Source organism: Corapipo altera, unplaced genomic scaffold (assembly GCF_003945725.1).
Source record: "Corapipo altera isolate COAL_440 unplaced genomic scaffold, ASM394572v1 131727, whole genome shotgun sequence".
Taxonomy (NCBI): Eukaryota; Metazoa; Chordata; class Aves; order Passeriformes; family Pipridae; genus Corapipo; species Corapipo altera.
In genome coordinates, this window is record NW_020885222.1 from 14,972 (window position 1) to 34,338 (window position 19,367).

Sequence of the window (19,367 nt, forward strand, 5' to 3'; positions counted from 1 at the left end):
CGCGGTGCCCCCCAACATCCTGTTAGGGGGAAGCACGACCGTCTCGGGCCGCCCCCCGATCTGGGGCAGCGCCCTGGACGGGTTCCCCCCCGGCCTGGCCCGTGGCCTCCGCCGTGACCCGGCACTGCCGCGATCCCCCCACGGTGTCCCCGCCCCCGATGTTGCCCCCCAACGGCTTCGCCCACCTGCACCGTCAGGCGGCCGCGCTGGCAGCGCTGCGGCCCCGCATGAGCGACTGCTGCCGGCACCACGCACCGCTGCCCTGCGCCCGCCGCGCCGTGAGTGCGGGACACGGGGGGACACGGGGGGACACGGGGACGGGGGTGACCACCGTGGGGAGGGGGGGACACTGCGGACACGGGGGACGCCACTGGGAAGGGGGACGTAGAGACACTGCAGGGAGTGGGGACACCGCGGGGAGGTGGGATGTGGGGACACTGTGGGGCACGGGGACACTTGGAGGGGGGGACATGGGGACACTGCAGGAAACACCGGGGCGGGGGGAACGTGGGGACACCGCGGGGAGGTGGGATGTGGGGACACCGTGGGGCACGGGGACACTTGGAGAGGGGGACATGGGGACACTGCAGGAAGGGAAGACACAGGAACACCGGGGCGGGGAGAATGTGGGGACACCGCGGGGAGGGGGCGCGCGGGGACTCGGTGGAGGGAAGGACGCGGGGCCGCCGCGGGGCCGGGGTGACCCCGAGGGGGCTCCGCAGTGGACGGACGTGCTGGACGGGTTCTGCACCGATGAGTTCGCGGTGAAGACGCGGCAGTTCCACTGCTGCCGCCGGCACGGGGCCGCGCGGCGCCGCTGCTTCGCCCAGGAGACCCCGGCCCCCACCTGGGACCCCAACACCTCCTGGGAGCCCAACACCGCCTGGGACCTGGTCACCGAGACCCCCTTCCCGCCCGGGGAGCCCACGGCCGCCAACTTGGGCAACATCTGCGGGCTGCGGGAGCTGCGCCCCGGCCCCCCCGGGCCCGACACCCCCTCCGGGCCCCGCATCGAGCTGCGGGTCCGCCTGGAGCGAGAGTACGGGCGGTGCTGCCGCAACGAGAGCCTGAGCTGCGCCCACAGCGCCGTGAGTGCGACAAGGGGGGACACAAGGGGGGGACACGGGGGCGGGGAGGGTCCCGGAGTCAGAGGATGAGGGGCACTCGGGTGTCGAAGGACTGGGGGGATCCAGGAATCCGGGAAAGGGACACAAGTGACTGGGAAAGGGATCCAGGAGTCTCGGAAATGGACCCAGGTGTTTGGGAGGGTCTCGGGTATCGAAGGACTGGGGGGACCCAGGCATTTGGGAGGGGGACCCAGGAGTCCCGGAAAGGGAACCAGGAGTCTGGGAAAGGGCCCCAGGTGTTTGGGTTGGCCCTCAGGTATCCGGGGAGGAGCCCCATTTGTTTGGGAGGGCCCCCGCCATCCGGGGAGGAGCCCCCGGTGCCCCGGCAATGACCGAGGTGCCCGGAGCGTGACCCAGAGGCGGGGGAGGCACCCAGGTGTCTGCGGGGGTGACGAACCTCTCAGGGAGGGACCCAGACAGGGAGGGGCGGAGGCGTCCGGGAAACGACCCAGGGCTTGGGGGGGGACTCAGGTGTCTGGGAGGGACCCAGGGGTCCGAGGGGGACCCCCTGACCTCCCCCTTTGCCCCGCAGTGGCTGAAGGGGATGAATCGGTTCTGCCGGGAGGAGTCGGCGGTGAAGACGAGGCATCACTGGTGCTGCCAGCGCAAGGGTCTCCGGGCCCGGGGCCGCTGCTTCGCCGCCGCCGCCCCCGTCCCCAACTACGACCGGGAGCTGCACAACGTGAGCCTGGTCCGGCCCGGCCCCGCCTTGCTGCGCTCGCTCTGCGGCCCCACCCGCCTCTTCACGCAGAGGTAGGTGACCCCCAAAACACCCACCCCTGCCCCCCCGGGACCCCACAGTCCCTGATGCTGGAGAGGACCCGGGACTCCCCATCCCAGAGCGGACCCGGACATCGGGGACCCTCCAGTGCTCAGAGACCCCTCTCAGTGAGGTTCCCAGGAGTCCACCCCCTCTCCCAGCCCCCCCACCACCCCGAGTTGACCCCCCTCCCCTCGTGACACGCCCTGTCCGTGTCCGCAGGCGGCCCGTGCCGGAGCTTTTTGGGGCCATGACGGCCGCGTGTTGCCCCCTCCCCGCCGAGGAGCGCGGGGTCTGCGCCCGGGAGCAGGTGAGTGACCGAGCGGGGTGGGAGGGGGGTCAGCGGCTCTGGGGGACCCCCACGGCTACTCTGACCCCCCCCTCATCCTTCCCCACTGTCCCCAGCTGTCCCAGGCCATCGCCACGCTCTGTGCCACCCCCGAGGACTCCTGGCGGGACCCCCAGGGCTGCTGCTCGTGGGAGGAGCCCGAGCGGCGCCGCTGCTTCGACAACGCCTACCTGGACCGGGTGACCCTGGGAGCCGCCGTGGCCCCCCCACCCCCCGGCCACGACGAGTGAACCCCCCCCACCCCCGGCATGAGTGGGGCAATAAAGATGCTGTTGTGTCACCGCTGAGTGTCCCCATTGTTTGGGTTTTGGGGGGGGCCACTGTGTCATTGTTTTGGGTCCCCCCCCCACACTGTGTCTCAGTGTCTCCACTGTTTTGGGGCCCCACCCCTGTGTGTGAGTGTCCCCATTGTTTTTTGGGGGCCCCCCCGTGCCCCCATTCCGGGGTGTGCCGGGGTGTGGGTGGGTGTTGGGGTGTTTGTGCTGTCAGGGTGTGTCGGGCCCGGTGTGATACCTGTGTTTGGTTTTGGGGTGTGCTGTGGCCACCTCCTCACCCACATGGGGTGCCCGTGGCCTCTTGTCCCCGGGGGGTCTCTTTTTCCCCCCCCCCTCCCCAAAGCCCCTGGATTCTCGTGGCCCCACAGTGTCACTGTCACCCGTGTTCCCCCCCATTGCCATGATCCCAGGGGCTCCCTGTGTCCTACAGCTCCATGTTGGCCCCCAAGTTGTGTCTGACAGTCCCCAGGGGGGGTGTTTGAGAGACCCTGATGGGGTTGGGGGACTCCTGTGGATTCATCCACCCATCTGTCCTTCCACGTGTCCTTCCCCCAGGCCCAGGTCCTCCGTCCATCTGTCCATCCAAAAATTCCCCAGCAGCACCTTCTCTCCCAGTTCTGCCCCACCATGGGGGTCCTGCCCCCTTGGGAAAGAGAAGGACTTTTCCCATCCCTGTGACCCCTTTCCCAGCACAGAGCAAACTGGTCCCAGCCTTTATTCCCAATTTTATTTGAAAAATAGTCGTATCATTCTCAGCAGCCTCCACCGGGATACAGGGTGGAGCGATAGGGATCTGTGCTCTCCGTTGGGAATATTCCACATCCACTGTTCCCCAGTATTCCTGGAGGCAGAGGTTGGCCTGGGACCCATTTCCTGAAGCATCTCTGGATGGATCGGCCTTCATGGATCTGGCCAAGCACGATCCATGGGAAGGCAGAAGCCAGCACGGCAAAGAATTCCCAGGAAAACAGAGCTGGGGGAAGCTCATCCCTCCATTCACTGCAGCTGGGAGAGGGGTTCCCTCCCCTATCCCAGGGGAAATTTCTGGTGGAGTCCCAGAATTCCCCCCGGGAGCGCTGTCCTTCGAGACCGGGAGGGAAGAGGCCGAGTTGGAAGGTCGGGAAGTGGGGAGGGAAGGGCCGGGGTGTCACATCTTGGGGAAGCTGGCCAGGTTGGCCACGCCGCAGGCGTTGTCCATGTTGCGGGCCAGGAGGACGTAGCCCTTGTTGCCCCACTCCTCGCCCCAGCTGAGGGGCGGAAAAGCAGAGCCTGAGCCTCTGGAAGAGCAATTCCCGAGCCGGTGACCGGCCATCCCGCCATCCCCACCCCCGGTGTACCTGTTCTTGATGATCCAGTGCTTGGTGCCCTTCTGTGCCCCGTAGCCCACGGCCAGCACAGCGTGGTTGATGTTCTCCGCGTTGCAGTTCTCGTCGTAGTAAACCCCTGGGGACACAGGGCTGTCACCACCTCGGCTTCCCCGGGCAGCCCCAGCGCCCCGGCGTGCCCCCCAGCCCCTCACCCCGGCTGTAGAACTGGAAGGAGGGCAGGCTGGCGTCGATGCCCACGGAGATGGGGCCGATCCGGGCCACCGCCCTCTTCAAGGCCTTCTCGTTGCCTTGGGGGATCTCGCGGTAGCCGCGGCACTTGGCCGCCTTCCCGGTGGGGCTGTACATGCAGCTCTCGTCCTGCCGGGAAGGGGGAGGTGAGATGGGGGCGAGGGGGGTGGAGGGAGGGAGGTGTGGGGCCCGTGTCCCCCCACCCCACCTGGCCGATGTAGGGGTAGGCGTCCTCGGAGTCGATGCCGCGGTTCTGCCGCACGTACTCGAAGGCGTTGGTCATGTACCCGCCGCCGCAGCCGTCGTTGTTGGCCACGCAGTCCACCAGGTTCTGGGGGCTCAGGGACAGCAGTTTCCCCGTCTTCCTCTTCAGCTGCCCCTCCAGGGCACCCACCGAGCTGAACGCCCAGCACGAGCCGCACTGGCCCTGTGGGGACACGGCGGGTGACACCGGGGTGACACTGGGGTGACACCAGGGTGACACTGGGGTGACACCATGCTCTGGGCACCCCTGGCAGCACCGGCCTCACCTGGTTCTTGACAGGGGTGACGTAGCCCTTCTTGCGCCAGTCCATGGCAGCCGGGGCTCTCTCGGTCCAGTCGGGGACAAAGAGAGTCTCGTTGTGACGTTGGTGGCCACGGGGCACCTTCAGCCCCGTCATCGTCCTCACCACCTCCTCGCTGGTCTGGGGAAGGAGCCCGGGGTGGGTGAGCCTAGGGGGAAGGGGGTGTGGGAGCACCCGTGGGTGCTCAGCCCCCCCCCTGCCCCCAGTGACACCCCCCATGCCCCCAGTGACCCCCCCCCTGCCCCCCAGTGACCCCCCCCATGCCCCCAGTGACACCCACCATGTCCCCCAGGTGGTTCATGGCCAGCTCGAAGGTGTGGACGCCCAGCGTGTGCTCCAGGTTGTGGGTGTTGATGTACTTGAGGTTCTTCTCCCAGATCAGCCGCCGTGTCACCTCGTCTGCCTGTGCCACGGGGTGAGAGGGAGCTGGGCAGGGGGGTCCTGCCTGTGCCCCCTGCCCTGGGGGCATCCTCTGGGACCAGGGACACCCTCCTGCCCCAGTGTCCCACCCTAGGGACATCCTCGTGCCCCAGTGTCCCACCCTGGGGACATCCTCCTGCCCCAGGGACATCCTCCTGTCTCAGTGTCCCACCCTGGGGACATCCTCTGGCACCAGGGACATTCTCCTGCCCCAGTGTCCCACCCTGGGGTCATCCTGGGGGTCCCCAGCTCCCAGACCCCCCCTCCCCAGGGTCCCTGCCCCACCTGGCCGTTGTACTGCTTGCGGTGGGTTTTCTTCCACAGCTCCCACTGCGTGTCCAGTTCCGGCTCTGGGTGCAACTGGGCCAGGGCCACAGGGACCAGCAGGGCCAGCAGCCACCACATCCTGGGGACCAGCTGAGCACTGGGAATGGGGCAGACACTGAGCTGGGGGGCTGGGGGTGGGCAGGACTCAAGTATTGGGGTCTGGGCCCCTGTGCCCATCCTCGTTTGGGGCTAGGACCCCTCTGCACACCCTGCCTTAGGGCCAGGGCCCCCTGCACACCCTGACTTGGGGCTGGCGTCCTCTTTCCACCGTAGCTTGGGGTGCTGGGCCCCCCTTGCCACCCTAACTGGGGACTGGGCCCCTCTTCTCACCCTAGTTGGGGTCTGGAACACCCTGCCCACCCTAATTTGGGGTTGGAACCCCTATCCAGCCTGATTTGGGGCTGGGCCCCCCTGCCAAGCCTAGTTGGGGTCTGGGACACCTTTCTCAGCCTCATTTGGGGGTCTGAGATCCCCCACCCACCCTGATAAGGGGCCAGGACACCCCCGTGGCAGCGCTGGCCGGGCGCCGGCATCACATGAGCCGGCCCAGCTGGATCCCATTACAGCGTCCGCGTCTTTCCGGCAGATCCGAACCGTGGAGAACCAAACTTTGGGGTGCAGGGGGAGCAGGCAGAGGGGGTCTCAGCCCTCCTGCCCCTCCCTGGCTTCACCCACTGGCTCCCAGCACCCAGAGCCCTGTGGGGGAGCAGGGACAGGGACACCAGCCCGCAGCCCCCCCCCAGACGTGATGTTGCCTCAGTGTCCCCCTTTGTGCCTCTAAGGGTCCCACATGGGACCCTCTTCCCTCCCATTCCCACTGGGATCCGTTTCCCCGGGGAAAAAGCCTCCCACCGCCCCACTGGGTCCCCTACCCAGCCCTGGGACCCCCTCCCTCCTCCCTCCTCCCTCTCAGGGCTCTTACCCCAGCATGGAGCCGTCGGTGGGAGCACTGGGAGCACTGGGAGCGCCGGGCTGGGGCTGCTGAGCTTTTATGCCGCTGGATGGATTGAGGAAGTTCGGAGGCAGCCGGAAAATTTGGGCAGGCGTCGGGTTTGGATGGGGAGGGGGAGGGATCGAGGGGACGGGGAGGGGGGACGGGGGGGCTTCCCCGGCTTCACGTGATGCTGCGGGGACGGGCTGAGTCAGCCCCGGCGCGGGGCTGCTGCCGTTGGGTCCTGTCCTGGGGACACCCCTGTCCCAGCGACATCCCCGGCCCAGCGACATTCTCCTGCCCCCGGGACACCCTCCTGCCCCACTGTCCCACAGCGGGGACACCCTCCTGCCCCAGCATCCCACCTTGGGGACACCTCCTGCCCCAGGGGTGTTCCACCCCACCATCCTGCCCCAGGGGTGTCCTCCTGCCCCACTGTCCCACAGCGGGGACACCCTCCTGCCCCAGGGGTGTCCCACCCCACCACCCTGCCCCAGGACACCCTCCTGCCCCCGGGACACCCTCCTGCCCCAAGGATCCCGGTACCAGGGACATCCTCCTGCCCCAGGGATGTCCTCCTGCCCCATCATCCCACCTTGGAGACACCTCCTGCCCCAGGGGTGTTCCACCCCACCACTCTGCCCCAGGACACCCTCCTGCCCCCAGGACACCCTCCTGCCCCACTGTCCCACACCGGGGACACCCTCCTGCCCCAGGGGGGTCCCACCCCACCACCCTGCCCCAGGACACCCTCCTACTCCAAGGATCCTGGTCCCAGGGACGTCCTCCTGCCCCAGGTGTCCTCCTGCCCCACCATCCCACCTTGGGGGACATCTCCTGCCCTAGGGACACCTCCTCGACCCCGAGTCCCCCCCACAGCCGGGCAGGACAGGGCACTGGTGTTCCTGGGGACCCCCGATCCCCCCCAACACCCTGGGGTGAGTGGGTTGAGCACCCACCGCCTCCAGGAGAGGCCGGACACGGCAGCTCGGGGGCATCGGGGTCATGCTGTGACAGCAGGAGCAGAGCACAGGAGCCCATCCCTGTCCCCAGTGTCCCCAACCCAGGCAGGTCACCCCCGTGTGCCCAGTTTGGGGGTCCCGGGCTGGCCCCCGAGGGGGAAGGAGGAGCCAGACGGTGCTTTCTGCCCGGACCGTCCCCTCCTCCCGCGGCTCCTGCGGGACAGGGCGGAAGGTCCCGGTGGCACCAGTGGCACCAGTGCCCTGTGCCAGGCGCGGGGACATCGACATCATCATCGTCACCGTCACTGCCGCTGTCACCGTCACCCTCCGGCCGCGGGCTGGACCGTCCTGGGCCCGGGCTGGCACAGGGCAGAGCGGAGGGGATGGAGCAGCACCAAGGGGGAGGGGGGGTCAGGTTGGAGCCCCCTCTCCCCTCCCCGTGTCACCCCCTGCCCAGGGGGGTCCCCGAGAGAGGGGTCACCGCCCCGTGTGACCCGGTCCGGGGGGGGCTGAGTCACCCCTGGGGCTCCAGCACAGAATCATCGTCCAGAGCACGAGGCCCTGACGTGGCCGTGTGTGACTGGGGGCACTGGGGGCACTGGGGGCACCGGGTGCAGGGCAAATGGGGGGGGCAGAGGGGATCTGGGGGGGAAAAAGCGGGGGGGGAGGGGTTGGGGGGGGGAAAAGGGGGGGGGACAAACAGAGTTTGGGGGCCCAAACTTGGAGAGGGGACAGGGTTTGGGGGACAAACAGGGGGGACATGGGGTTGGGGGGGGGACAAATGGGGGCCTGAGGGGCCAAATTGGGGGGATGGATGGGAGTTATGGGGGAGCAAAGCAGGGGGGGCACAGGGGTTGTAGGGGGGTCAAATTAGGGGGATGGGGATTTAGGGGGAGAAAGGAGCAGGGGATGAGGATTTGGGGGGGGCAAATCCAGGGGAGTCAAATAGGGGCTTGGGGGGGGCAAAGCAGGGGGAATATGGGGGATTAGGGGGCCAAACTGGGGGGAACAGGGGTTTTGGGGGCCACAGTCCCCTGAGGGGGGGGCAGAGAGAGGCAGAAATGAGACAAAGCTTTGAAAAAGGGGAAAAAAAATTTCTTGTAAAAATCTCTGCTGCCCAGAATTCCTGGAATGAGGAACCCAGGATTGGGAAACATCCCGAGGGGGGTTTGGATCCTGCCCCCCCCCAAGTGATTGTTCAGTAAAATCCCCCCAGGGACAAACAATGCAGTTCCCAAAGGGGGGTGAAGAACCAAAGTTGTGCCCCACCCCTGTCCCCCACCCTGCCAGCCCCTCCCAGTCCTCATCCTCCTTCCCAAGGGATTTGGGCTGCTCCAGCTGGTTTTCTTCTCCCAGGAGCTGGAAAATTGGGGAGGAGGGGGGGGGGTGTTTACACCCAAGTCATCCACAAAAGCTCTGGGAAATGGGAATTTTCCTCCTCCTCCTCCTCTGGCAGCTCAAGGGGGAGGGCCCAGGATGTGACTGGGGAGGAGGATCTTGCTGGGAGAAAAGTCCCTGGATCACAGGACAGGGGTGGGTCACAGGATGGCTCCGAGGGGGATGTTCCCACTTTTCCATAGAGAAATTTGGAATAAAAAAAAAAAACAAACGGAAAAAAACCCCCAAAACCAAACCAAAAAACCAAACCCAAACCTAAAGCTTTCAAATCTTACTTTTCCAACAAAAGGAGGAGGGAAAAGCAAAGCTTCCTCCAGGAGGAATCTCTCTGGGCTGGTGACACAAAGGTTTCACACTTCCCTCCGTGGATGTTATCCAGGAATTACAGCTCTGGAATCAGCTCCTGGGGGTGGAATCTTCCCCCCTTCCCTGCCCCAAACCAGCAGAGGGGACACTCACAACCACCCTGGGGGTCCCCAGAGCCCCCTCCCAACATGCAGGGAACAGGGAGAGACACCCACATTCCATTTAAAACAAAACCAGGCTTCCAGGAAAACTCGGGATTCTTCCCCTGCTGCTGTTGTGCCAAGTTTCCTTCCAAGTCCAACTCAGCAATGAATTTTTCCTGTTGGAACTGAAGCAAGAGGGAATCAAACTGTTCTTCCAGCCCCTGAGGAGGGCAGGATTGGCCACAAGTTGGTTTTTTTTTTTTCCATGGAAAAAGCCAGAAGATTCCAAGTCAAGGTTTAAAAATTAAAAACTTTATATATATTTATATATATATATATATATATATAAAAAAAAAATCACTCTGTTCCCTACTTTTCCAGCTCTCCTCTTACAGTTTGTGATTTGGCAACAGGATGATCCCATGGCAGGAATTCTTCCTTAAGGAGACGGTGAGTGAGCAGATGTAGTGAAAAATACACAGTTCCTCAGCAATTCCCTGATGAAATCCAGGGATTCTCCTACATCCAGACGACAACAAGGAACTCCTCTCTATGGGATAAAATTCCATGGACAGCGTGGGGCAGGTTTTTTCCCCCAAAAAACCTGTTGAAAACATCAATTTGTGGCAGCACAGAAACCCACCAGCTGGAAAATTGATGCATCCAGAAGAAAAGCTACATGGATAATATTTTTATGGCTCGTTAATTATCCCGGGATAACGGGGGGGAAGGGGGGTTATGGGTCACACTGACTTCATTGCACAGTTCACAGGAGAGGGAAGATTCCAAACAAACGTGGGAATCTCCACGTGGAGCACCCTGGACTGGAGACGTGGTAACAACCCTCCAAGACCAGCCAAAATTCCTCCAAAAAGGAGGAAAAACACCGGCTCAGGACAGGGATTCTTACTCAAGCATCCTCCAGGATTGTATTTACAGGGATAACGCTTGGAAGAGCTTCTCCCAAATACTTAAAAAAATCTCGATAGTTTTGTGTTTGATAGAAAAAGTCACGGCAGAGAATGAAATAAAACCAGTCACAGCCACCTTAAAAAGCGTGGAAGGGCTGTCTGAGATCCAGCCAGGAATTCCTCCCACGGAAATCCACTTGGGAGCAGCTCTGGGAACACGGGGCCTTCGCTCTTGTGGCACTCAGGTCCTGGAGCTTCCAGAACAATCCCACAGGGAGGAGGTGTCCAAACCACACCATCCTCCTCCTCCTCCACGGCCACCCATCCTCGGAGCTCCCCTTCCAGAGGGTTGGGAAGAGTTTGGACAGTTCTTGGAGAGAAAGACTCGGCTGTTTTCCTTTACACGTGGATATTGTAGAGCTTTGTGGTGTCTCCCCTAAGGCTTGTTTTACTCGGAAAAAGAAGGGAATATGTTCAGCTCTGGGAATTCTTCGTTGTTGTAGTTGGGCCCTTGGTCTCCCAGCATGGTCAGCATGTCCTGAGAGGAGGAGACAAGGACAGAGTCAGGATCTGCACTGGAATATCAGGGAATATCAGGCACCAAACCAAGCCTCAAGTGGTGCCCGGGAGGTTTGGATTGGAAATTAGGGACAATTTCTCCATGGAAAGCATGGCCAGGCATTGGAATAGGCTGCCCAGGGATGTGGTAGAGTTGCTGCCCCTGGCACTGCTGTGGCACTTGGGGACACAGTTTAGTGGTGGCCTTGGCACTGCTGGGGGAACAGTTGGACTTGATCTCAGAGGCTTTTCCAACCTCAACAATTCCATGATTCCATGATCATGTTGGCAATTTACTCGTGGGTTTGCTGGAGCAGGTACTGAGGACCAAGATGGTCCTTTTCCCAAGGGAACACAGGGTCTGTGTCCAAGGCAAATTTAAGGAGTAGCAAATTTAAGGGATAATTGGCGACTCCTTGGAAAGGAATTCTCAGGAATTATCTTAATTTTATTGGATTGAGGCTTTCCTTTTGTTATTAATTAGAATCAGAAGGGTTAATCCAACTGGAACTTCACACTGATCCTGCTTTGTGACCAAGACACAAAGCCAAGTCCTGCCCTCTCCACTTCCACCTCCATCAGGTTATCCCGAAGTTTGGGACCTCCCCAGTTGGTCTGAACCAGAGGGACGATCTCCAGGTGCTTCAGCCCCGTGGACCCCACTGGATTTGGGAGGTTAAAAAGCCCCATCTTACTGGGAAGACCTCAGGCTGGCTGGGCTGGGGCTGCTGCACGTGCTGCTCCCCGGATCCCGGGCCGTGGTGCTGCCCTTGCCACTGGGGCCACATTCCCACGGCGTCGGCGGCGCGGGGCTGGAACGGGGCCGGGGTCTGCGCTGCCTCCGTGCCTGCTGGACACACAACACAGTCAGGGCAGCCCTCCTGGGCTTCTCCAGTGCTTCTGTGGGACTGGGAAGGGCACAGCTCCGGGTGGTGCCCCGGGAGGGTCACCCTACAGGAATTCCTGTCGTGGGTTTGTTGCCATGGGGCAGAACAAAGGGATGCCCAGAAGGGGGTTTTTGTTTCCTCCCAGTCAGCCTTGACACGGTTCAAAATTCATCTGCTGGGACGATCCCAGATCCTCCTGATCTGGAAGGGATCCACAAGGATCACTGAGCCCAGCTCTGTGGTTGGCGACCAGTCAAAGGAGGGATCCAGCTCTGCTCTCCACGTTTGGGAGCTCCCCCAAAACCCCCTAAAACCCCTAGAGAGCACATCCCAGCCCAGCTGTATCCACGGGGTGCCCCCAGCTCCCTCAGCCACACTCACTGAAGCCGGAGCCACGGGTGGCCAGGGCCGGGTACGGTGCCGCGGTGGGAGAGGCCGTGGATCCCGGAGCTGTCATGGAGCTGAAGGAGGACGGGGTGCCCTGGAATGTCCCCATGTTGAAGGAAGGCGGCCGAGTCTTCACCGGCTGCGATGCCACTTGCTGTGAGAGAGGAAGGACACGGGAGAGGAGGAGGAGGAGGAGGAGGAGGGATGGATCTCCCCCGGCCCTCGGCTCGGCAGAGTAGCCCCAGAGGAGGAAGCCCACGGACACGCGGCGCCGGGAGTGGGAGCGGGATGATCCCCCCGTGGAGAGCGGGGTCTGAAGGCAGCGGGGACCCTGCAGCTGAGGGTTTGGGCTGTGCTACCTGGGGTGTGAACACCGGGCGTGTCCCTGCAGCCCACGTGGTCCCGCTGACCTGAGCTGGGCTGGAGTGCCGGGAAATCTGGGATAAGATCCGGCCGGCGGGGGACGGCTGCTGCTGGATGATGTTCACCGGAGGCACCATGCTGCTGCTCCTGGGAGGGGAGAGGAGTCTGAGCCCGTGGAAGAGCATTGCAGGAAGGAGAGGCACCAAACCTGCCTGTCTGAGTTACTGGGGGAGGGAAATGAGCCCAGCTGTGCGGGTGAACTCTGCCCATCAGGCCGCCCTGGGAAAGGTGGAAGTGTTCCAAGAACGTGTGGATGTGGCACCTGGGACAGGGGTTAGTGCTGAACTGGGCAGTAACAGTTGGACTGGATGATCTCAGAGGGCTTTTCCAACCTAAATGATTCCATGATTCTCTACTGGGACACAACTGGGAGGAGCTGCTGGGTGGAGCTGGGTGTCCTGGGCACGGCTGCCCTCACCCAGCCCAGGTCCTGGGCACGCCCGGGAGGCACAGGGATGCAACAGAGGGAATGGAGGTGGGAAGTGGGAAGGTGAAGCCTCACCTGAAGTTCTCCTGGGGCCGTGCAGCAGTGAAGGTGTTTCCCTGGGAGAAGAGGGGTGGGTTGGCTGGCACGGTGCTGGCAGGGAGGGCCTTGCTCTGGTCTGCAGAGAGAGCACGAGACATTTTGGGGCTGGCAACAGGGAAGAGATGTGTCCCTGGGAAGGAGGACTCCTTCGCTCCTTCTCCAGACCCAACTCCAGATGATTTTGTTAACCCCTGTTTAAATTGACTTCCTCACCACTTTCTAATAAACCTTCTAATAAACCCAGGTTTAATTTGACTTCCTCTCCACTTCCTAATAAACCTGCATGAAGGTTCCCTGGGGTTGGAGCATCCAGTACAGCCTGGGAAGAGGCAGGAAGGACGTGCCCAGGGCAGGCAGGAGGAGCAGCCCAGGAGAGCCCTGCTCACCCACCTGTGCTGATCCCGGTGAAGATCTCCCCGAAGCGTGGATCCCGCTCCTGGCTGAACAGGCTCTCTGCCTTCTCCAGGGGCTTGCTGTGCTCTGGGCCTGCAGCACTCACGGGCTGCACGGGGACCTGGAGCAGGGATAGGGAGCTGTCACTCCTCAGCACAGCGGGAATCAGCCCGGAGAAGGGCTGAGGGCCGGGCTGCGCTCGGGATTCCGGTGTTTTATTGGGATAACGTGGCCAGTCAGGGCTGGTACAGCAGGACAGGCTGCCCAGAGAAGCTGTGGATCCCTGGAAACGCTCAAGGCCAGGTTGGACAGGGCTTGGAGCAAGCAGGGAGGTGTCCCTGCCCACGGCAGGAGGTGGAACTGGATGATATTTAAGGTCCCTCCCAACCCAACCCATTCCATGACTCTACAATTCCACATGATAAATATTGGGATCAAGCCGCAGATCCAGCAACACCCAAGGGCAGAAACACCTTCCCCTCAGACCCACCTGAACCTCGTGCCAGCACCTTTAAACCCCCAGAGAACAGAACAGGACAGGAACAGAGCAGGACAACGAGCAGGACAACAAACCCCTCCTCTGGGGAGGACTCACCTGGGAGTGCTCATACCCAGCCAGGCTCTCCCTTCCCGGGCCCACTTCCAGCTCTGCCTGTGGGGGCTGCTGCTGCCTAAAATAGAAAGAGTCTGTAACAGGAGAACACAGGCTGCCAGAGAGAATTCCCAAGGGATCAGCTCCGTGTGGTTATGCCAGGGGTTCACCAGCCCGGAGTTCCTGGCTGCACAGAGGGGGATTTGGGGATGGAGGGAGGTGTGACAGCAGGGTAGAAATGGGAAAAGGAGCTGAGCACCTCCTGACCTTGAGGGCAGTGGGGCTGTGCCCATGTCCAGGGGGAGGTTGACGCTCTGCCCCATTTGGGGCCTCGGCAGAGAGTTTGCCAGGGCAGGCCGGGACTCCTGGCTCGAGTTCCTTCAAAGCAAACACAGGGAGAAAAAAAAAAGAAAAAAAAAGGTTCAAAAAAAAAAATCCCAGCTGGAAGCAAAGTTGGGGTCTGGGTGTGGCTGCCTCAGGCAAGATGCAAAGCCCTGTCTGAGGGAAGGATCTTTCCACCTGGTGTCCCTGGAAGGAGGTGCTGTGCAATGGGGATGCTCCAGAGGTGGGGGTTGTGCCTCCCACGTTCAGTCCCTGAGCAATTAATAACCTGCACCAGGAGTGTGGTTGGATCTGCAGCATCCCTAAAGCACAAGCAAAGGCTGTGGGAATCTCCAAACCCTTGAAGTTTAGCTCTGTCAGATACTCAGAGACCACCAGTAGTTTCAGGTTTTAAGCCCAAAACGTGGTGCAAGTTCTTTATGCTCTTCCGTGAACTGTGAGGACCCAGTGAAATGTTTAAATCCCACCATAAATTAACAAAAATCCAGCATTTTCTAGGTCTCTTTTGGAACCTGCTGCTTCAGCAGCCCCTGATCTTGAAGATGAAGCAGCACATGTAACCTGGAGAGCTGCCCCTGAACAAAACACCCCTCAAACACGAGCAGGCACAGACACTGCTGCTCCACAGGGACTTTGGGAGGTGGGTTATGGATGTGGGAATGGCTGGGTGTGGAATGAAGGAGTTCTGACATGGGGCAGGACATCAGGCCTGCAGCACATTCCTGGGTTTCCCTTTCCCAAGCAATCCAGCCTCCTGTTTGCCTGCTGGAGACTCCAGTGGCTGCCCCTGCCAAGGCTGCAGCTCCACATCACAGGCACAAATTCTGGGGCTTTGCTGCTCTTGTGTAAGAGGCCTGGAGCTCCCTCACGGGAAGAGAGAGCAGCTCCCACCATTCCCAAAGGATATGTAACCTCCTGGACTGTCACAGCAATCCAAGAGCCACATTCTGAGGCAGATTTCACCGGCTTCAGGCACTGCTGGAGCTGAATTTTGGCAGCTTGTTAAGGCACACGACGGGACAGCCAAAGACACTTCAATTCCTGCACTTTTTAAGTCCTCCAGTGCCTGGCACAGCCCAGGAAACGGGAGCTCGAGGGACTTGGGAACTTCTCCAAGTGGTGGGAAGTTTGGAGAGGGGGAGAGGCCAAGGCTCCCACGGTTATTCTGGGATAGGAGCCCCCCCAGGCAGGTCGTTTTTCCATGCACATACTTGACGTTGGTGTTGGTGCAGATGATGTACTCGATCTCATCCGAGTAGGGGTTCTGGAAGGTGAAGGAGCTGGTTCTCATCCAGAGCCATTCCCGGTTTTTGGATCGGAAGCGGAACATGACTGACAGAACCTGGCCTTTTAACTTCACCACCTGAAAAAAAACCAGGAATCCCAGGAGTAGCACCTGACCAAGGGTGCTGAGGAGCAACCTGAGCAAGAGCCACCCCCCAAAACCCCGGCGATGGCCCTTTGCCTCAAACCTGGCACGTCTCAGCCTTCCCAAACTAAATGGCACTATTCCCTCAGGACACCTGGATTCCCAAAGGATACAGGAGGGGAATCTAAAAATCCCCTTTTTGGCTTCACTCCTCTTATGCCTTTGCACTGGTGGGATGTATGAAAAAGCCTCCAAGAGATGGAACACATGCTGTCGCCTCCGATTCCAACGGTTTGGAGCAATGGATATGAGCAGCTGGTTTTTGGAGTCATGAAAGCACAGGGGCAGCCTTACCTGCCCTGCCACCAGTCCAAGGCCCTCAGAAATAATAGGGCAAGAAAACCACCTCCATTTCGGGTTCTGCAGCACTGGGCTGGGCCCTAGAGATGAACCAGGGTTTCAGCCACAGGAGCACAGCAAGTCAAGCAGGCCCTTGGGAGCCACATCCCTGACCCTAAAGGCAGCCTGGACCAGCAGCCAGAGCAGGGATTCAGGAGTTAAAGACATCAGATGCTTCTGGTTTGTTCTGTATTTAACTACATGACTTGATCTGTTTGCAAAGGAGAATTATCTAAGGTTTATTTTTCCTCTCGGTTTTCCAATTAATTTTTCGCCGTTTTGCAAGGACCGAGGCATTCCAGTCTGAATTCCAACCTCAGGCCCAGTCTGAATTCCAACCTCAGTCCCAGTTTGAATTCCAACCTCAGGCCTAGTCTGAATTCCAACCTCAGTTCCAACCTGAGTCCCACCCTGCATGCAAAGGGCAGCTCCAATGTTTTGTACCTGCTGAAAGCTGTCCCGTAAAAGCTGCTGGTCTTCTGGATGGCAGAAATCCACAATGTCTTTCCCCAAAAGTTCCTGATTTTCAAGGAATCGTGAGAGAGATCGAGTCAGTTCATCTGGCAGGCAGATTCCACAATTAATCCTGCTTTGGACAGGTAGTTCCTGCTCCCTTCCCCCCAGATCCCCGTTACACAAACCAAGCACAGGGGCTGGCGTGCTGTTTCTTGAAGAGAAGCACGACAGCTGTTGATTAATGTTTGATCTTTAACTCAATTTAAGGCAGAAAAAGGCTTTAATTGACATTTGACATAATCCAGAGCCACCCAGCCTTCCCACGATCAAAGGGCTTGGAAAAACACATGGCAAAGCAACTGGTGGAGAAGAAACACGTCTGGATTAAGCCCTGGGTGTGGCTGAGCAGCTCTGTGTGAAAGCAGAGTTGAGATGTGGAAGGAGAAGAAAGTCTGAGGAGCAATTTTGGGTCACAGAGCCCCTCAGGGCGCTCACCTGGGGCTGGTAGCCAACGGTGGCCACGCACCGGTGGTCGATGAAGGTGAAGATGCCCTCGGTGTTGTGCCTGGAGATGAACTCTGTGGGCTGGCACACGTTGTTCATGTCTGTGCAGTTGGGAGAGCTGGTCACCTGGCAGGGGGGACACGGGCAGCGTTGGCAATGCCAGCCCCGTGCTGGGCTCTGTGGCCATCAGGGGACGTTCAACAGTCTCAGTCTGGGGGCTTCCAGGACAAGGAGATGCTGGAGGAGGTGAAGGGGCCACTCACCTGGAGCCTGCCAATGGCCACCAGGCAAAACTTGCTGCCCTGGCCGGCGTCGGGGTCGTCGTCAGGCAGGGAAACACCTGGGAAGGGGGGGCCAAAAATTCCAGCAGGGTTAATGCAGGAAAAAACTGCTCATTTCACAGGAAACAGACCTCAAGACACCTCTGCACCCCTGTTTGTAACTCAGTATCCTTCCCCACCAAGGGATTTGGAACATTAAGGTGCCTCCCCCTCCCTCTTATCACCAGAAGGGTTCAAAATCTCTAAATTTCAGACAGTTTAATATTATTTCCACCCTCTACAGACAGAGATCTCTGATGACGCACCGGCAAAAATCAGTTCAGTCTTCAAATAAAAGTGACAGATAACGTTTGCAAAATGTTTCCTGGCACGTTCAGCCCCTGGAATTGGCAACTTTGGGCCACTTCAGTGCTTTTAAAAGCAGCCCCCCCTGAACACCTGAGGTGAGCCCTCACCTGCTGGGGGCCAGGCTTTGATGTAGCCAGTGCAGTGCACCACGACGTAGTGAGGTTCTCCATCCTTTGCTGCACCTAAGCCATTCCTTGGGAGAGAGAAACAGGTTGTGCTGCAGGTTCACGTGGGAGGGGAGGTGAAGCAAAAGCAGGGGGTTTTGTATTACTTATATATGTGTTATTTATATAAATCTGTTATTTGTACTACACGAATTATTTACCTGCAGCGATTCCTCATGAAGCTGAGACGATTCACAGCCACTGGATCCACGGAGCTGTTGCCACACCTGGGGTAGAAAAAGGAGGGCAAAGGATTTATCTTTCATGGTTGACATGAAAATAATCTTGGGTATCTTGAAGAAGATGGAGGTTCATCCCCTGCAAAGGGGGAAGAACGTCTGAATTTCCATCACACAAAGCCCTCATGCTGAAGAATTCAAGGGAGGTGACACGTGGGGCCAAAACTAATTATTACTTTAAACTGGATCTTGTACAACAGGGCAAAGAAACACCTCAAGAACTTGGCTGTATGGGAAGCTCAGCCACGTTCTATCACTCTACATCAAAACCAGCTGAAAAAAGCTGAAATAAAAGCATGGAGGGGCCAGGGAGCAAGTTCAGCTGGAGGCTCAGAGATTCCCCCGGGGAATTCCTTCCCACCTCATGCGGCAGATGAAGGATCTCCGCGAGCCCATGCACATCCTCATGGACTGCTGCCCCTCCTTCTTCACAGTGCCCGTCTTCAAGTCCAGGATCCGACCTAGGAGAAGGAGGAACGAGGAGATGCTGCTGCACTGGGAGTCCTTCCCCCAGCACAGGTGTGGCTCCAGGAATCGAACTGGGAGACTGGCAGGGCACGAGTGTCACCGTGCGGTACCTTTAGACGCATTCTCGGGGGGGGCTGCGGCATCCTTGGTAGAAAGGCACCAGGGTTTGGTTCCTTCTACAAAGGGAAGGGTTTAATCCGAGTCCTCCCGGGCTCTGCCCGCTCCCAGCCCTGTGCTCTTCCCCCAGGGGTGTGCTGTACCTGTGAGGGCGTTCTCGGAGGTGGAGAGCTGCTCCCTCAGCTTGCCCACGTCGTCCGGGTGCACCTGGTCGTACAAGGTGCTGCCGAACCACTCGGACTGCGGCTGGTTCAGCACGGGGGTCACCGAGTCGGACACGTAGACCACCCGCCCCGTCTCGCAGGACACGATGAACAGGAAGCCGTCGGCCGCCTCCAGGATCAGGTGTTTGAGCTCCTGTGGACACACGGACACCCCTCAGCTCCACGGCCAAACCCCCGCCCTGGGTTTTGCCCGTTCTCGCCCCGACATAATTTCACTTTCCCCTCTGACTGCTGTATTTCCCGGTATCAAGCCAAGAGGAGAAGGCTTCAGGGAGACCTCACTGTGGCCTTCCAGGACCTTAAGGGGGCGATGGTTTGTACACTGCCAGAGGGCAGGGTTAGGTGGGATTTCGGGAAGGAATTCTTCCCTGCAAGGGTGGCGAGGCCCCGGCACAGGTTACCCAGAGAAGCTCCCTCAGCCCTGGAAACGTTCAAGGCCAGGTTGGAGCAACCTGGTGCAGTGGGACGGGCTCTGAGGTCCCTCCCAACCCAGAGAAGCTCCCTCAGCCCTGGAAACGTTCAGGGCCAGGTTGGAGCAACCTGGTGCAGTTGGGACGGGCTCTGAGGTCCCTCCCAACCCAGAGAAGCTCCCTCAGCCCTGGAAACGTTCAAGGCCAGGTTGGAGCAACCTGGTGCAGTTGGGACGGGCTCTGAGGTCC

At 60.1% G+C, this 19,367-nt stretch overlaps 4 protein-coding genes across 4 annotated transcripts; 2 read left to right on the plus strand and 2 right to left on the minus strand.

The window, feature by feature from the left end:
* Window positions 1-575: 575 nt before the first annotated feature.
* On the plus strand, window positions 576-971 carry LOC113940214 (extracellular matrix protein 1-like; the record flags this gene model as incomplete). Its single annotated transcript, XM_027631319.1, has 1 exon — window positions 576-971. A coding segment is annotated over exon 1 (396 nt), but the record flags the coding sequence as incomplete, so codon positions are not given.
* An 862-nt stretch (window positions 972-1,833) lies between these two features.
* On the plus strand, window positions 1,834-2,486 carry LOC113940216 (extracellular matrix protein 1-like). The gene is made up of 3 exons (XM_027631322.1): window positions 1,834-1,880; window positions 2,110-2,197; window positions 2,293-2,486. Exons 2-3 carry the CDS (start codon window positions 2,138-2,140, stop codon window positions 2,464-2,466), a joined length of 234 nt encoding a protein of 77 aa, XP_027487123.1. The 5' UTR covers window positions 1,834-1,880; window positions 2,110-2,137; the 3' UTR covers window positions 2,467-2,486.
* A 730-nt stretch (window positions 2,487-3,216) lies between these two features.
* Window positions 3,217-6,472, minus strand: LOC113940218 (cathepsin K-like). The gene is made up of 8 exons (XM_027631324.1): window positions 6,303-6,472; window positions 5,339-5,477; window positions 4,914-5,036; window positions 4,598-4,753; window positions 4,276-4,494; window positions 4,031-4,196; window positions 3,849-3,954; window positions 3,217-3,758 (listed from the first exon to the last, which is right to left on the minus strand). Exons 1-8 carry the CDS (start codon window positions 6,308-6,310, stop codon window positions 3,659-3,661), a joined length of 1,017 nt encoding a protein of 338 aa, XP_027487125.1. The 5' UTR covers window positions 6,311-6,472; the 3' UTR covers window positions 3,217-3,658.
* Window positions 6,473-9,367: 2,895 nt separating this feature from the next.
* LOC113940215 (aryl hydrocarbon receptor nuclear translocator-like) lies at window positions 9,368-18,841 on the minus strand (the record flags this gene model as incomplete). Its single annotated transcript, XM_027631321.1, has 17 exons — window positions 9,368-10,569; window positions 11,285-11,436; window positions 11,858-12,017; window positions 12,223-12,373; window positions 12,789-12,888; window positions 13,203-13,326; window positions 13,801-13,876; window positions 14,065-14,175; window positions 15,351-15,502; window positions 16,352-16,426; window positions 16,859-16,993; window positions 17,131-17,207; window positions 17,604-17,689; window positions 17,822-17,887; window positions 18,261-18,360; window positions 18,478-18,543; window positions 18,628-18,841. Coding segments are annotated over 17 exons (1,935 nt in total), but the record flags the coding sequence as incomplete, so codon positions are not given.
* Between the last annotated feature and the right edge of the window lie 526 nt (window positions 18,842-19,367).

What these genes read in the sequence shown, in the direction of transcription:
- LOC113940216 (XM_027631322.1), top strand. Translation starts at nt 2,138, where the DNA reads ATGACGGCCGCGTGTTGCCCCCTCCCCGCCGAGGAGCGCGGGGTCTGC. An exon ending in GGGTCTGCGCCCGGGAGCAG is followed by an intron (nt 2,198 to 2,292) that starts GTGAGTGACCGA and finishes CACTGTCCCCAG; the next exon opens with CTGTCCCAGGCCATCGCCAC.
- LOC113940218 (XM_027631324.1), bottom strand. An exon ending in GCAAGCAGTACAACGGCCAG is followed by an intron (nt 5,037 to 5,338) that starts GTGGGGCAGGGA and finishes CCCGTGGCACAG; the next exon opens with GCAGACGAGGTGACACGGCG. An exon ending in CACTGGATCATCAAGAACAG is followed by an intron (nt 3,759 to 3,848) that starts GTACACCGGGGG and finishes TCCGCCCCTCAG; the next exon opens with CTGGGGCGAGGAGTGGGGCA.